Raw genomic sequence first — 18,345 nt, forward strand, 5'->3', positions numbered from 1 at the left:
CCAAGCGGGCCCAGACCCAGGACCGGCACTAGGGGGTTTAGTGCCCTAGGCGCACGGCAATTTCGTCGCCCCGCGCCCTGGTCCCACAGCTCCGGTGAAGCTGCCGCAGTCGTGCCTGTGGAGGGTCCGCTGGTCCACGGCTCCGGTGGAGCTGTCGCAGTGGTGCCTGCGGGAGGTCCATTGGAGCCGCGGGGGCAGCCGGCCGTCCGCAGGCACGACTGCGGCAGCTCTACTGGAGCCGCGGACCAGCGGACCCTCCGCAGGCACGACTGCAGCAGCTCCACCGGAGCCGCCTGCTGCCCCCTCCGGCAAAATGCTGCCCACCAGTAATCCTGGCATCCTAGGCGATTGCCTAGGCCACCTAAATGGAAGCGCCAGCCCTGCCCAGACCATATTTCCCTTTCCAGATGTGAGGGAGGAAGTAAGGGGTGCTTTTTACCATGCAGTGAAAAAACAAGGGTCCAGTCAAACACCACCTAGTCAGTGCCCAGGACTGTAATAGTAACTCTGACCTCCTTCTACCTTAATTAAGCTTCAACAAATAAGTCAATAGTTGTACCTCAGTCCTAGGCAAACCTCATGTGAGCTCTGAGGAAGGTCAAAAACCACAATCACTAGCTGCCCATCAGCAATGAGGGGGCAGGAGAAACCCTCCTAGACCATTAATAAAGCACTTGCCAAAATGCATAGCTAAGTAGGAAATAAGCAGTAGGAGCTGGAAGACAGAACACAACCCAGGGGAAAGGTGACTGGGGAAAGAAAAGAGCCCACAACCAGGAGCAGCACTGTAACACATCTCTACTCTCACAAGTTAATAAGGCAATTGTGCAGACCATCAAATGAGCCATCAAGCAGTGGGGGGTGGCAACTAAGGGGCCATCACTTTGCTCAAGCCTTGTCTATGCATGAGATTGCTAAGGGGGAAGATGAGGGGTCCATGCTTCTCCTCCCTGGACCAGCTAGGACCCCAGTAGTATTTTTCTCCAGCCAAATCTCTCCCCTATCCTCCCTCCCAGCAAATGCAGGGTTTCATTTTTTTTTCTATTCCAAAATTACTCTTAGCCACAAACAGGACTGTTTTTCTGTCACACTTCCCAATATTTCAAGTGGTTAAGGCAGGACACCATGCCACTCAGGTTTGGCCTATCCATCTCATCGGAGATGGAGGAGTGGGTCGTAACACTAATCAAATTTGGTTCAGCCACCCATTCCTAGGCCAAACTTGAGTGACTCTGTGACCCCACCCACCAGGTCGTGATACCACTTAGTTCTGAGGCCCTCTCAAATCGGTAGCTCTGAATGAGGAAAATGTTCTGCTTCAACTGTGAAAAGGGTTTTGGAGGTAAAAGTGGGACTGCCCTGTAAAACCTGAGACTGTTGGGAGGTCTATTCGTGAGCTGGAACAAGTCTAGAAGACAGTAAAAAAAACAAACAAACAAAAAAAACCTTGAAGGTTAACAAAGCTAGTCTTAATATTATAAAAAGTAACATTAGCCCTCAATAGTAAGTCAGTTACAGTTGTGCTGGAAATATTTCTTTGCCTGGAAAGAAAAGCCCAAACTAAATCCCCAAAGCTGCACTTCTCTCTAAGGCTCTGAAATCAAAGTCTAGACATTGGGAGGAAGGAAGAGACTAAAATCCAAAGACAAATCTTCACAAATTTTGGGGTATTCAGAGTTTAAATCTGGCCCATCACAGAGATAAACTGAGCTGCAAACTTTCATGCCAATCTACATTCTTGGTTCAGATGGTAGGATTTGGTTTGGATCTATATATAGTTTACAAGCTTTCTTTACATACTCTAAACTACTCAGTTCTCCTTTAACAACACTTTATGCATCACAGGATGAGACGTGCTGTGGAACAGCTCCTCTTTAGGTTGTGAGGGTTTTTTTTTTTTTTAAATAACCATCTTCAGTGCAGTTTGTTGGGTTTCAAGAGCTACTACCCACAGTCCATGTATGACCCTATGCCACCAGCACTCCCAGCTATCTCCGTGACACCACTGATTTCCTGAGGAAACTACAATGCATTGGTGACCTTCCAGAAAACACCATCCTAGCCACCATGGATGTAGAGGCTCTCTACACAAACATCCCACACACAGATGGAATACAAGCTGTCAGGAACAGTAGCCCTGATGATGCCACAGCACAACTGGCTGCTGAGCTCTGTGCCTTTGTTCTCACACACAACTATTTCAAATTTGATGACAATATATATCTCCAGATCAGTGGCACCCGCATGGCCCCACAATATGCCAACATTTTTATGGCCGACCTGGAACAACACTTCCTCAGCTCTCGTCCACTCACGCCCCTTCTCTACCTACATTGATGACATCTTCATCATCTGGACCATGGGAAGGAGACTCTGGAAAAATTCCACCACGATTTCAACAGCTTCCACCCCACCATCAACCTCAGCCTGGACCAATCTACACGGGAGGTCCACTTCCTAGACACCACGGTGCCCGTAAGTGATGGTCACATTAACACCACCCTATACCGAAAACCTACTGACCGCTATGCCTACCTTCATGCCTCCAGCTTCCATCCTGGGCACATCACATGATCCATTGTCTACAGCCAAGCACTGAGGTACAACCGCTTCTGCTCTAACCCCTCAGACAGAGACCAACACCTACAAAATCTCCACCAAGCATTCTCAAAACTACAATACCCGCACAAGGAAATAAGGAAACAGATCAACAGAGCCAGAAATGTTCCCAGAAGCCTCCTACTGCAAGACAAACCCAAGAAAGAAACCAACAGGACTCCACTGGCCATCACATACAGTCCCCAGCTAAAACCCCTCCAAGGCATCATCAGGGATCTACAACCCATCCTGGATAATGATCCCACACTTTCCCTGGCCTTGAGTGGCAGGCCAGTCCTCGCCCATAGACAACTTGCCAACCTGAAACATATTCTCACCAGTGACTGCACACCACACCATAGTAACTCTAGCTCAGGAACCAATCCATGCAACAAGTCTCGATGCCAACTCTGCCCACATATCTACACCAGCAACACCATCACAGGATCTAACCAGATCAGCCACACCATCACCGGTTCATTCACCTGCATGTCCACCAATGTAATATACCCCATCATATGCCTGCAATGCCCCTCTGCTATGTACATTGGCCAAACTGGACAGTCTCTACGGAAAAGGATAAATGGACACAAATCAGATATTAGGTATGGCAATATACAAAAACCTGTAGGAGAACACTTCAGCCTCCCTGGCCACATTATAGCAGATCTTAAGGTGGCCATCCTGCAGCAAAAAAACTTCAGGACCAGACTTCAAAGAGAAACTGCTGAGCTTCAGTTCATCTGCAAATTTGACACCATCAGCTCAGGATTAAACAAAGACTGTGAATGGCTTGCCAACTACAAAACCAGTTTCTCCTCCCTTGGTTTTCACACCTCAACTGCTAGAACAGGGCCTCATCCTCTCCGATTGAACTAACCTCGTTATCTCTAGCTTGCTTGCATATATATACCTGCCCCTGGAAATTTCCACTACATGCATCCGACGAAGTGGGTATTCACCCACGAAAGCTCATGCTCCAAAACGTCTGTTAGTCTCACAGGATTCTTTGCTGCAGTCCATGTATGTGGTCCTTGTGATTAACAGGACTTCCATCCTGGATGAAGGGCAGGATATTGTCCTAAGAATGACTAAGAAATACTCCAATAATGCAGGGAATGCTTTGACACTGTAGGTGAATTAAACAAACAATGAAAGGGGAGGGTGAAAAGTGGGAACAACTAACCACTCATTTATCAAAAAAATCAATTAAGAAACTAAATGGCATGAAGAGAAGAAATATTTTAATTACCTATACACCAATGCTAGAAGTCTGGGTAATAAACAAAAGGAGTTCTGAAACCTGGAGGGAAGGCTCAAATGTTTGGGATATTAAACTCAATTTAAGCCTATTTAGGAAGATTCAAGTAGGCAAAAGAAGAAGGGATGTGGCACTCAAAGTAAAAAATGGCAATGACTCTTTCTGAGTCAGTCACAACAAAAACAAAAAAGGCCTTGAGTGCTTGTGGATCAATGTCCTAACAGATAAAGCACAAGATGGAATACTAGTTAGTGACTGCCCCAGACCACCCAATCACACTAGAGAACAGGATAAATGGCTCCTTAACCACCTACCTATTATAATGTGTAGGGGAAAAGATCATTATTATAGGGGACTTCAACCTGAGTGATGAATGCTGGAGGTCTTGTCCCAGTACTAGACAGTTCTTGGAATTCCTAAAAATTATGGAGGATAATTTCCTAACACAAAAAATATTACATCCAACATGGAGGAATTCTACATTATACCTCATCATGACAGTGAAAGAGGAATTGATCATAGAACTAAAATTTGTGGTTGCTTAGGTGCCAGTGATCATGACTCAGTCACATTTGTTAGATGGAAACAGAATAAAGTCAAACACACATATGGAGGACTGAAAGGCCCATTTACACACACATACACACACACAGTGCGCTAAAATGGCCAATTTCACAAAGCTGAAAACAATAATGAGTCAAATCAACTGGGACACAGAGGTTAAACAGAAAAATGTGAAAAATTGAGAACAGTTTAAGAAGATTTTACTAAATTTCCCCAAACCCATAACCAGACAGGAGGCCATACTGGTTAAAAATAACCTGTTTTATATGGGATGTGAAAACAACTATATATGATATATAAACAAACAAATGTTAAAAGGGGGACACTAACAGCGATGAGCATAAATTAGAAGCTAGGAACTGTAGAAAATTGATAAGGGAACTGAAATACTGCAAGGATAAATCCATGACAGAGTTAAGGACAGTAAGAAGAAGTTCAAATACATTAGGATCAAAATGAATCCTAACAATAGTGTTGCTCCATTACTAGAAGAAAATGGTAGAATTGTCTATAATAGTAAATAAATTATGGTAAATAATGAAGAAGACAGGTCTTTGATACAGAGTAGTCTGGATCACTTGGTAAGCTGGGCACGAGCAAACAATATGCATTTCAATATGGCCAAAAGTAAAGTCATACATCTAGGAACAAATAATACAGACCATACTTACAAGATTGAGGATTCTGCCCTGGGAAGCAGTGACTCCAGAAAAGACTTGGGGAACATAGTGGATAATCAGCTAAACATAATTTCCCAGTGTGACACTGTGGCCACATAAACCTCCTTCAGTGCATAAACAGGAGAACAGTGAGTAGGAATTGGGAGGTTATATTACCTCTATATTTGGCACTGATAAGAGGTTACTGGAATAGGGTGTCCAGTTCTGGTTTTCACACTTCAACTTGGATGATGATAAACTGAAGAGGGTTCAGAGAAGAGCTACAACAATTGCAGGTTTGGAAAACATGCCTTATAGAGAGAAAATCCAGGAGCTCAATCTATTTAACTTATCAAAAAGGGTAAGGTCTGACTTGATCACAGTCTATAAGTACCTACATGGAGAATAGAAATTTGGTAACAGAGGGAGGGCTCTTCAATCCAGCTACAGAATATATAACAAGATCCAGTGGCCGGAAGCTGAAGCTGAACAGCTTTAGGCTAGAAGTAAGGTACTTTTTTTTTAACATTGAGAGCAATTAATCATTGGAACAACTTAGCAGTGGTTGTGGTGGATTCTCCATCACTGGAAATCTTTAAACGAAGATTGGATTTTTTTTTTCTAAAAGATGCTCCAGTTCAAACAGGAATTAATTCAAGGAAGTTCTATGATCTGTGTTATGCAGGAGGTCAGAGTAGACGATCAGAAAGGTTCCTCTGGCCTTGGAATCTATGAATCTATGTAAGAATGTTCTAGTTATTCACTGCCTGGAAATCCAGAGATTCAAACTCCCAAATAGATCTTTGAGTGAAAATTAGCATAATGGTCTCCTTCTGTTATTTTGCGAACATTTATCCACCTCCTACAATCTAGTGGGAGAGCAAGGTTTATTCCAGAACAAATGCTGAGTGACACATCAATGCTTGGAGTTTTACTTCTGAAAACACTTTAATTTGCAGGGTGATTAAGAACAAGAACATAAGAACAGCCATACTGGGTCAGTCCAAAGGTCCATCTAGCCCAGTATCCTGTCTTCTGTCAGTGGCCAATGCCAGGTGCCTCAAAGAGAATGAACAGAACAGGTAATCATCAGGTGATCCATTTTTTTTAATGGAAGTAATTTACAGTATATTTATCTCCACAAATGAAACAAAAAAGGTCTCAGATATTTGAGCTTTTTCTAGTTACTTCTCTTCATTTTACTCAATTCAAAATAACACAGAATAAGCGTAAGGAAAAATAGTGTATTCACTCCAGCCAGATATCTCTCCTCCATCCCCTTTCATTAAAGGAACAGGATTCACCTGCTCTCCTTGCTGGAGTCCTGTGATAAACACAACTGCCTTTAATTCTCCCACAATTAAAGGAAGAAAGCAGATGCCTCTGGTTAACCCCTGCTGGTTGCTTCCTTTTTATCTCTATCTTTGAGAACATGGTCTTTAGAGAGAGAAAGTGTGTTTCTAGCCCAGTGCATTCATCTTTTGGAGCCCCAAACCCTGAATACAACTTGTTACAAATCATTGCAAAATTGAGAACAACTGCTTTATTCAAGAGAGGTCCAAGCACTAGAATTGTGGGGATGTTGCAGGATTAAAGGTTACTGCGGTGGGAGGGAGAAGACACTGTATGGAGAAGATTCCACAGTACTTGTCCTCATTTCATCTGTCTGTTGGAATACTTTGCAATGTTGTAGCTGCATTGGTCCTAGGATCATTTTCATGAGCAGCAACTATGAAATTCCCTCTCCAAAACGGATAATTAACAAGTAGCACCTTTGGGTCATATTTACAACTGCGGCAAAATGTTACATTGTAGCTCTGATCATATTGAGTAACACATGGCACTATATGGAGTAAGAGAATACTACAAGCTTCTTCTTAGATAATACAATGTTAATACTATATTTGCACTGGTCTTTTACTTAATTAGCAAAAAAAAATTGTGATATATTTTCCAATAATCTTTTACTAAGTATAGCTTATACTACCTGTGATGAAGTGAGAATTTTCTGTAATATTTTATTAATCCTATGTGTGCCTCATGGCTATCCAGTGATGGGGGCAGGGAAGGACTGTTTGCTCTCAGGCCAGTCTGAGGGTATGGCTACATTTGGAATTTCAAAGTGCTGCTCCGGCAGCGCTGCGGGAGCGCTGCCGCGGCAGCGCTTTGAAGTGTGAGTGTAGTCAGAGCGGCAGCGCTGGGAGAGAGCAGCAGCGCTGGGAGAGTGCTGCATGTAAACCACATCCCTTACGGGTGTAGCATGCAGCGCTGGGAGCCGCGCTCCCAGCGCTGCTGCCCTGATTACACTGACGCTTTACAGCGCTGTATCTTGCAGCGCTCAGGGGGGTGTTTTTTCACACCCCAGTTGCAGCGCTGTAAAGTGTGAGTGTAGCCAAGGCCTGAGAGACATAGGTATGAATGTCACCTACCTGTCTGAGCCTGAATGGGTCATTAAAAAAAAACTGGCTGAGGCTGACCCCATGTCAATGGAGAATCCAAGAAGACAATGGCAAATCCAATCACCGGAACATTGGCCCCTAGCAACTTATGACCTAGAGGGAGATGGATTCCCCACCTTCAGAAGAGAAGCTGAGCAAAATCCACCATCTTGAGAATAAAGAACTGGAAAGATGTGAGGTGGGGCACAATAGTTAGCTTCTGTAAACAGTTGGGAGCTCTCACCTGGGAACTAACTAAGAAGATCAAACTGAGAGACAGACAGAGCCTGAACACGGAGTTCACTACAGCTTCGCTGGGCTCTGGGCTAACCAGAATGGACTTGGGCTATGCTTTACCTTACATTTTTTTGTGCTAACCTAAGGACTTCCTATGCTATATTCTAGCTGACTAATAAACCCTACTGTTTTGACAATGCTATTTGAGTGTCTCTGCAAATATCTGGTGAAGTGCATTAATCCCTGAAGAGTGTACTAGTCTCTACCAGGAGTCTCTCTCAGTTGAATTCACTGAACAGAGCTCATGGTGAGAAGCAGAAGTGCTGAAGCCCCAGAAGTTCAGTCTTTAGGAGGCAGTGAGGCTGCATAGCCTACCCTGAAGGAAGACTGAGTTCCCTTGGGAATTTGGCACACAGAAGAGGTTCTTCCAAGCAAAGCTGAGGGCGTAGCACTGATCCTATGGATCTGTGACTATATGTCCTTTGGAAAAATAAGCAAATGCATGGTAACTTGGCATAATGATCATGTCTCATGGACTTTTATAACCACATGGTCAGTAACTAAGTCAACAGTAAGGGTCTAATTTTGAAAGTTGACATATGCAACCATGATTGCTTGTGCAAATTGAGTAACTGCAGCTGTATATGCTTCTAAATGGCCACGTCTATGCATAAATATTAGATTTACAAATCCAATTGTAGCATTTGTATGTGAAACTTAGACATGTGCAACTGTGTGTGCTCATTTTTTAAAAATCTGGCCTTGACTACCATGGTAATAATTTTCTGAGCCCAGCATAAAACTGTATCTAGTACTTTACATTATAGGTGCTGTCAAATAAAACACTTTTTTAAACAGCTCTATTCTGCTGATAAGTCAGTGTACAGCTTTTCTGTTTTAAACTTTAACAGGGCAGCTGCACAAAGAGTACAAAGGAGACATCAATATAGACTCAAATTGAAAGCACTGCATCTGCGGAGTATTTACTCTTGATTAAATAACACTATTCATGAAGTAATGGAAATCTGGCCAGTAGACTCCCAGTGAGTATGTATATATGTCCTTACAGCATGAGTTACTAGTCAATATGTTTTCACTTACAGCATTTGGCTTCATCATCCCCATTTGAGCAGTCAGGTGTGAAATCACAAAACTTGTCAGATGAAATACAGGCTCCATCTTCACAGGGTAAATAACCCCATGGGCAATAAAGGGATGAAGATTCAGTGGTTGTAAAGTTTGCTTCCTCTTTAAAAAAAAAAGAGAGAGAAGTTCTTTTCACCATTTACATATATAATAGTGCACACAGATGGAATCAGTTTTATATAAAGTGACTTTTTCACACCATCTTTGGTGAACTAAAAATCCAGTTAATGTTATTCTCCTTTCTAGATGACAGCAGCCTTCTATTTGTGTATTATTATTTTCCATGATATCCCATGCACCATAGTAAATTATGTATTTGCCTAGAAAAGCTTACAGTCTGAAGACAGGATTTTCAAAAGCACCGAGGTGCAGAGGCCTATACTCTTTAAGCTTGGTCTACACTACATACTTACTTCGGTTTAACTACATTGCTCAGGGGGTGAAAAATCCATACCCCTGGGCGATGTATTTATATCAATCTTAACCCACTGTGTAGAGAGCGCTATGTCGATGGGAGAGCTTCTCTCACTGATCGAGCTACCACCTCTCAGGGAGGTGGAGCTATTAAGCTAATGGGAGAGCTCCCATTGGCACAGAGCGGTGGTCTGCAACAGGGTAATCCAATGGTGGCCATGAGAGATTGTTTACATTGATCGTCCACAGTCACGGCTGCCCACAGTGCCCAGTGGCCATGATTCCCGTTTCCAGCCAATGGGACCTGTGCAGCGTGGACCGCAGGGACGTGCTGGCTGCCGCTTCCCACAGCTCCCATTGGCTGGGAACGGCAAACCTCAGCCACTGGGAACTGCGGGAGACCATGCCTGCGGACAGTCAATGTAAACAAACTGTCTTGCAGCCCGCCAGCAGATTACTCTCACGGGCCACAGGTTGCCCACGACTGGCATAGAGCATCCTCAACAGATGTGCAACAGCAGCGCAGCTGAATTGGTGCAGCTGTGCCAAAGTAAATTTGTAGTATAGACCTGTCCTAAGTTGTCCAAGATAACCAAAATCCAACTCAGCCTGTTACATAAAATTGCTTATAAAAATCAGGTGAAGTTAAAGACAGGAAACCTGAATTAGTCCAAATGAAAAGTTCTACTGATACCACCCAAGGACCAGGTTAAGATTGTGACTGGTAAACAAATGGAATCGGAAATCAGTGGACCAAAATTGGTGTGTCATAAATTAGGCCTAATTGGTGGACAAAATAACCAAGGGGGTGAACTATTTTGCCCATTACCTCCTTAGGAGAAGGGTTTAAAAAAAAGACTTGGATAGCAGGAATCTGGTGCTAGGCTAGAAGGTCAATGGGCTGGAAGGAGCAAGCTTCACAGTCATGGCTGCCACCCACACAACCCATTGTGGCACCACTGGGCCTTTATCACCCTGATCCTGACAGATGTCCTGACCAGACCAGGGCAGAGATCCAGATGGCATCACCAACTCCACCAGCTTCAACTAAATCCTGAACAACTCCTAGAATGAGAAACTTGTTTTCGTGCTCTCACCACTTCCTTTCATGTATTATTTTTCTTCCGACACCTTATTTCTTCTCTTTACTATCTCTCCCTTCTGTTTAATAGGAGTCTAGCTTAGCCAACCAATTCTGTCTCTTCGCAACAATGAGGTGAGCCTGTGACCAAAGAGGCAGCAAAAAGCCACGCCCTAAACAGCCCAATGCTGGTACAAGGTTTCAAGCAAGAGTCAGCACAAGATGTAAGACCTCACAGGTCTAGAACCTTGGCTGGCAGAGCTGCCAGGCTCTATGCTGCCAGCCAGAGGTAGCTGTAACCAGATTGTTCTCCACTGCCCACAACCTTCTGTGGAAACGGACCATGGAAAGTCCTACCAGAAAGCATCTAATAGGCAGCAGTCTCATAGTTCCTGATAGGCTCCCCGCCCTATATAAACCTAAGGGGAATTCTAGGAAATATCCAGTAAGTGTCCAGTGTGGATCTCCTGTAGCTGCCATGATCATTTGTTTCTCCTGGCTTCGACCTCAGCTTGATTTGGACTTTGCCTTCTGACTCGGTCCCTGAAACCTGACTTGGACTCTGACCCTTGATATTAATGCTGGCCTGGACCCTGATTATCTTTCCTTCCAGCCTCAGGTTTGCCCCTGCTCTGACCCTTGGTCCTGACTGCCCTCGTCAAGTTCCTGTCACAAGAGACAGAAGCTAAATTTTCTAATCTTTGCTGTGTCTTGTGCATGTTTATCTTGTTTTGTTTCCAAGGAAGTGGGATTGGACTCTAACAAGACCATCTCAACTAGCTTCTCTTGTTCCAAAAAGACAGTTAATACCATCCAAGACTGTAAAAGCTCAACAACTAAAGGGAATAAAGAATATTGTTAAAATGGACGCCTTATTTGATATTTTACATTTCAAATGCTTTAATTGCTTTTCCTTTTCTCTATCTTTAATAAACAGTTAAAGATTTTTAATGTTGATTGTTGTCATTAGACTAAGAAGGCCAAAGTCTCTGGACTGAAGAGCCTGAACCATATTTAATTGTTTAGTGTTGTACAGTGACATGCTGTAGGGAGCCAGGGTGGTTTCCCTCTGAACTTGAGGGTAAAGAACCACGCTCTCAGCCTAAGTGGGCAGGCCAGGCCGAGCTTAAGGGGAGGGGTGGAACAGGAAGTACAAAAGGTGAGGCCCTTAGCCCAGTCAGGGCAGCACCAGGAAAGGAGGCAGACACGGACCGCTGGCTGCTCCCTTCAGACCCTGCTACCGTGCCAGGGGAGGCCCTGGATCAGATGAAACCTGACCTGGAGGAAGGACTGGGGTTATCAGGACTGCCCACTGCCGAGTACCCGGAGGAACTTGAGGAGCCTGACACAGAGGGGGAGCTGAAGCTGCCAGCAGCTGAGTACCTGGACGAGCTGGAGGGACTCACTCAAGCGGCTGGGTAGGAAGGAGCCCAGGGACAGAACTGCACAGAGTGGGGAGTCTATTTGGTCAGCGTGTTGCAGAGGGACCCCGCTGACCCAGTGGCGGGACCCTCACCTCGCCATTGTCAGGGCCCTGGGTGAAAGCAGTGGAGTTGGGTGGCCTGCGTTCCCCTACCCCGGCCAACCTTCCTCGGGTAGCAGAATCCCAACCATGCTGTAGACTTTTGCTGGTGCTCCCCTGCCTGCAGGGCGCGCTAGAGACTCTTGCTGGACACAGCCCCTCCCCCAATCAGAGACAGAAGGGAAGAAGCAGGGCCAGTCTGTCTCCACTTCTGGCCACGCGGCTCTCCCCCCTAGCTTCTAAAGCAGCTCAGTTCTGGGGATGGCAAGCTGAAGCTGTGCCGCTTGGCCCCACCCCCCAAAGCAGGCTGTGGCTGCGCCACTTGGCCCGCTGGAGCATGCTGCAGTCGTGCCGCCCAGCCCAGCCCAGCCCAGCAGAACATGCTGCAGCCGTACCACCCGGTCTGGCCCGCTGGAGCAAGCTGCAGCCAGGACGCCCAGCCCAGCCCACTGGAACATGCTGTGGCCACGCCGCCTGGCCCAGCCCGCCGGAGCAGGCTGCAGCCACGCTGCCCGGCCTGTCGGAGCAGCTCCAGCCAGGCCAGAGACATCCTCCCCTGGCCCTCCCCAGATAAGGTGGGAAGGGATGGCATGGGGAGAGTGTGGGAGTCCAAGGCTAGGGGTGGGGTCATGTGGGGGGTGGTCACAGGGGTTTCTCCCCTGACTCCCAGCTTCTCTCCCACAAAAAAATTTCCCCACCAGTTGCTGTCCTAGCCCGTCAGGGTAAGCAGCTGGCAGGCTGGGACACTTTGTTTACTTAGGTTTACCTCTGTGCCTGCAGACGCACAAGGTAAACAAACTATCTCGGCCCCCCAGCGGCTTATCCTGATGGCCTGGCAGCCAAAGTTTGCTGACCCCTAAATTATAAGGTCAGCTTATAAACGGGTCATAAATTTTTCCATTTTTACTTATCCATTTTGGGGGGGTCAGCTTATAAATGAACCAGTTTATGATCGAGTATATACAGTACTTGTTTTTAGTCTGTGTCTATATAACCATACAGCTTAAAGCTACTTCTGTAGCATCTTTTTTCACATTCATTGACTTTAACAAGGCCACATAACTCTGAAGTATGAATTTTATGATTTGCATGTCTGTAATGTCTAATTCAAATTATTCTGGAATTAGTTGTCAATAAAAGACTAAAAATATCTGAAAATCAAGTTAGTTATTTCATTGTTTAATTCTTTTGTTAGGGGAAAACCACAAAATGACATTAACAAGAAGAATATTTTTTGTGAAAGAACAACAACGCATAGAAAAGAAATTTAGCTTGACACCATGCTTTGTCCTTCAAGCCTATTTTTTTTTTCAATTTGCTTGCTTTAATTTAACTTGCCTTTGCTTTCTTGGCTGGTATCTGAAATTGATTTATATGCAATACCACATTCCATTGTTATACTGATGTCATCTATAGCAACAGTGGCATTCTCTGATAGAACAGTGGCTTGTAAAATGATCTATAATGACAAAGAAACCTTATTAAAGTTGACATTACAAAAGGAAATATTGTTTCTTTATAATGCCCGGTATCTGTATGGAGAGTAAATACCATTTACAACCATCACAGTTTTGAAGAACGCCATTAGCCAGTGAAACATATGGTCGAGATTAGCATGGTAAGATTCAAGGCAGAAACTTACAACTAAACTCTCAAAGACATAAACTACTTTTACAGAGAGTTATGGAACCTAAACAACCTTGTTTCAACCCTAAGCGATAATAATCATCATTTTCTGAATGTACTGTCTTCCTTGTGGAACCATTAAGTTATATGCCTTTTTAAACAAGCTATTCAGGGTAACCAAATGTGGTGGTTTACAACTCAATTTAATTGAGACATGAGTTCATTTATACCATGTCTGCTGAGATCAATAAGACATTTCCATATAAGAAATACATACCATGTAATGTGTGCATAAAAAAGATACTTTTAAACACACAGTGCCCCAAACTCCCTGCCAGGTAGCATGGTAAAAAACAAAACCAAACATATCTCATACCTGAAAGTCACTGGACGGCTATATTGATTCACTTAACTACAATCTCTCATTCAGGATATCACAGATGTGAAACATAGTTTTTGTTTCTTAGCTTATTTTAAAAAGTTTTCTGGATGATAAAAATATTCGGGGGGGTGGGTGGCTGGTACATTCATGAAACAAGACATGTTCACACGATTGTCCAGCCATGAAATGAAAAATTTTCAGAGCACCCCAGATCAATTGCCTGATCCAAAATAAAGGCAAACAGTTTCCAAGGGGCCATTCCAGCTGGCAGGAATCACTGGGGCATTGGCACATTCTTGCCATACCCCTGCACAGTTAAGAGTGGTGTAGGAGCTACTGTGGCAGTGCTATATAACCCAAGGATCCGCCCACATGCAGGAGGAATTTTCATATGGCCAGATCAACCAGATTAATGGCGACTTTATGCTGGTGGAGTGATGCAAATCTACCAAAAGATCTGCCCCTATATCTTCTAGAAGGCAAATTCTGTGCTAAAAGACATGCAGGACTTGTGATGGAGTATGATTATGTCCCACCGTGTGCTTGAAGGGAGATTGCTTTGTCCCACTCTTGGAGTCAAAACTGAGTGCCCATGGTTGATGTGTCATGGCTCTGGGGGTATTTAACTCTCAGCCTGGCCCTTTGTGCCTATTGGTGGGAATCGCTATATTTCAGTCTCTGACCATATCCAGAAAGGAGAGTATTCAGCTGAGGAATCCATGTTTCCTAAACTGATGTAGCACTGGAATTTCAGGAAGTACCAATGGAGGCTTGCTGTGGATCTTACCTCAGGATATGATAGCATAATGCAGCACTGTAGAGCAGTTTTCATGGTGACATTTGATATACGATCCCCAAAGACCATACTTCTGTAATGTATGTTGGGCCCAGAGTTTGACTGGCACAGTAATGTGATTTCTAGTACCATACTGTACTCTTAGGAATGGGCACAATATTTCTAGGAGAGCTGATGACTTTAGATACACTAAATGGGTAAATAAAATTTGTAGAGATCTCCTATATAAGCCAGTTTGATCAGGTATTCTATATGTGACCTATCTATATCTCTGTTCCATAATTTACTTTGATTTTACTAGAATAATTGTCAAAATAAGGTAGGCTCCAAAACAGGATCTCTTTTCAGTTTGAGGTCATTACAACATTCTCCAAAGACTCATTGCAGGAAGTGATTCTAATGTTATTCGGCAATAGTATCACTGAATGGCCTCTTTTCAGAAAGTAAAAGAGGCAAGAATTTCCATGTCCATATGGAATGAAACGTGAAATTACTGCACATTTTTTCTAATATTAATGAGACATCTAATGATAAAAACAAAACCCATAAATGTGAAGACAATTAATTCTAATATAAGAAAATTACTGACACACTAAAGAAGTGTGCAATATATAATTGCTGGTTTGGGAATGCTTAATACTATTGCTTTTGTCCTCTTGGTACTGATCTGATAAAATAAGCACATTGTTAACCTCTAATGATGTTCAAACAGCATCCTGCACAGCAGAAATTGGGTTGATTAAATTCCTCGATTCTGCTAAAGAGTCAACAGTTTGCATCACCCAGTATGAAAAAGAATTCCATGAGGGAAACTTAATGTATTTTCCATATTACGGTGCTACATGAAGGATTATATTTAGTGCGGGAGCTAATGACCAATTTGCAGAATCAACACTGAGGATGTATCCTATGTGTGAGCATGAATGAAACATTAATTTTGTAGTGGCCTAGAGATCTGACGGTGGTACCATAAAAATAGAAAAAAAACCCTGTAAGCCAGGTTCTCAAATTGTGCTCTATGGACTACAAGTTCACCATGGAGCACTTGCTGATCCCATGCTGTTGACTCTCCTCCTCATCTGCACATCCTAAATGGCATCAAATAAAGGAACAGATGCAAACACTTTCCCTGTACTACTTTTCTATTTTTACTATAGTAGCCACAGGCACATTATCAATTATGACTGGGAGGTGAAGTGGTCCAAGTGACCTGAAATGAGCGGAAAGTTGCTCAACAACTAATCAATTGTGATATCTCTGCAGCAATCTCCTTATGGAAAAGTTTGAGGACTCTGGCTGTAATCCATAGTTTGACAGTTTTTATTATGAAGGTGGCATACAAAATGTAAAGACCAAAACAGGAAGATTGCTTTGCTAAATGCTTTACATTTTAGTTGATGAGTGATTCAACAGTTGTTTTCTACACCTAATTAAATACAGGTATGAGATAATCTGAAAATCAAACTAAACCCCGTGGCAGGAGATCAATGCTGCAAGTATTGATTGTTACTGACTGAAATGTCCAGGACCCTGCATTCACCCTCCCTGTAGCCAGCATCATTAGCTGCTAATTTTTGCGTATAATCATAGAATTATAGAAATGTAGGGCTGGAAGGGACCTTGAGAAGTCATCAATTCCAGCCCCATGTGATGAGGCAGCAACAAGTAAAACTAGACCGTCCTGACAGGTCTTTGTCCAACCTGTTCTTGAAAACCTCCAGTGATGGGGATTCCACAATGTCCCTTGGAAGCCTATTCCAGAGCTTAACTACCATTATAATTAGAAAGTATTTCCTAATGTCTAACCTAAATCTTCCTTGCTGCTTATTTAGCCCATTACTTCTGGTCCTTCCTTTAGTGGATATAGAAAACAATTGATTACCATCTTCTTCAAAACAGCCCTTTACATATTTGAAGACCTATCAAACCCTGCCCCCAGTCTTCTTTTCTCAAGACTAAACAAGCCCACTTTTTTCACCTCATAAAACAGGTTTTCTCAACCTTTTACCATGTTTTTGTCTCCTCTGGACTATCTCCAATTTGTCCATATATTTCCTAAAGTGTGGCACTGAGAATTGGACACAGTGCTCCAGCTGAGGCCTCACAAATACAGTACTGAGTAGAGCGAGACAATTACCTCCCATGTCTTGCTTACAACAGTCTTATTAGAACACCCCAGAATGATATCCACAACTGTATCACAAATACTCATCCCATTTTTTTCATCATAAATGTATGATTTTAATACATAAACTTCTGAAACATTGACATTCCTCTTTTATTTCCACATCTATAGAAAAAGCTTAAAGGAATTCTTTATAAAAATGTAAGCACAGATTATTTTAAATTATGAGAATAAATTAATTCTAAAAGCCATATTGGAATAACTATTTGTACGCAAAATAAATATAATTGCCAGTACAGTTACCTGGAAAGGTGGTGACATTTCCTCAGGTTTGCTTTCTATAAGAATATTTGCTTTAGTCCACTGCCTCTTGGACAAACCTGTCATGTCGCTTAGTTTTTGCAAATCCTCACCAAGGACGGTTCTCTTAAAGACAGAGAGCTGGGAATTCTGAGACAACTGATACCAAAATATTATCTGTTGAAAGAAATATTTATTAAATGTGTTGGAGAGATTGCCAACATACAGCAATTTCAATATAGATTTATATCATTATAATATAAACTAACTTTGCATATGCAGTATCACTATTGTTTACACACCCACAGGTCTAAATGCAGCAGGCATACAGGAAACACACTTTGAACATATAGGATCCGAAAGGATGGCAATTTGTGTAAAAAAGGTAAAGCAATTACAAAAATTTGTAACTATGATTTTAAAAATGTATTTCCATCATAATCTATAGACATCTATCTATGATTTCCCTTACCTCACTGGGGGCTCCCATCAGAGAACTCCACCAAAAATAATTTTTGTTTTCAAAACTGTACCCTGAGACATGGGGGAAATACCTGAAAAGGCAGACTAAGCCAGGCTTAAGGAAAGTCAGAGAATGATGTAAAACCATGAAATACCACATGCATCCCCAGTCTTCATCTGATCCTCAGTTTTTAGGGACAATTCCATAAACCTTCCAGGGGCTGAAAATTATGGGAGAGGATTTTTTTTTAAATTATTCTACTGGTTCCCTGAAATGTAAGTGCAGGGTCAAAGCTTGGGAAGAGGGGACAACAGGATTGAAGCAGCTGGAAAGACTGGTGTGGCAGGCATGGAAACCAGGAAGACAGAAGACAACTCTTTAGCCCTCTAGACAGTACTGTAATACTAGGATTGTTGGCTCATATATCCTGGCCTAGTTTCATTAAGTAGTATTCCGAAAACCATTCTGATCACAAGAACTGGAGAGAAATACAATTTTCAAAGAAACTACGTTTATCTTATTTCTTCTCATAAGTTTTTTCGTTTTTTCAGATACTGAAAAGCTAGAATCCCCCAACTGCAAAACTCTCCATTCACTGCAAGCCCTAGATAGTTGATAATCACTGAATGTAAATGAAGCGATACTCAGCTGGTGAATATAATTGGCTATTAAACAATCTGTTTTCCAGTTCTTTATCCATTCTTTGTGCTGAGTTTCCACAGTGTTCCTTGGA

At 42.9% G+C, this 18,345-nt stretch overlaps 1 protein-coding gene across 1 annotated transcript in view; it reads right to left on the minus strand.

Annotated features, from left to right (window-relative positions):
• Positions 1–18,345, minus strand: part of MALRD1 (MAM and LDL receptor class A domain containing 1) — a 438,556-nt gene that overhangs the window by 364,205 nt on the left and 56,006 nt on the right. The window contains 2 exon segments of the mRNA XM_030549280.1: positions 13,259–13,379; positions 17,153–17,326. Of these exon segments, the coding sequence (XP_030405140.1) occupies positions 13,259–13,379; positions 17,153–17,326 (295 nt within the window).

This window comes from Gopherus evgoodei, chromosome 2 (genome assembly GCF_007399415.2).
Source record: "Gopherus evgoodei ecotype Sinaloan lineage chromosome 2, rGopEvg1_v1.p, whole genome shotgun sequence".
NCBI lineage: Eukaryota > Metazoa > Chordata > Testudines > Testudinidae > Gopherus > Gopherus evgoodei.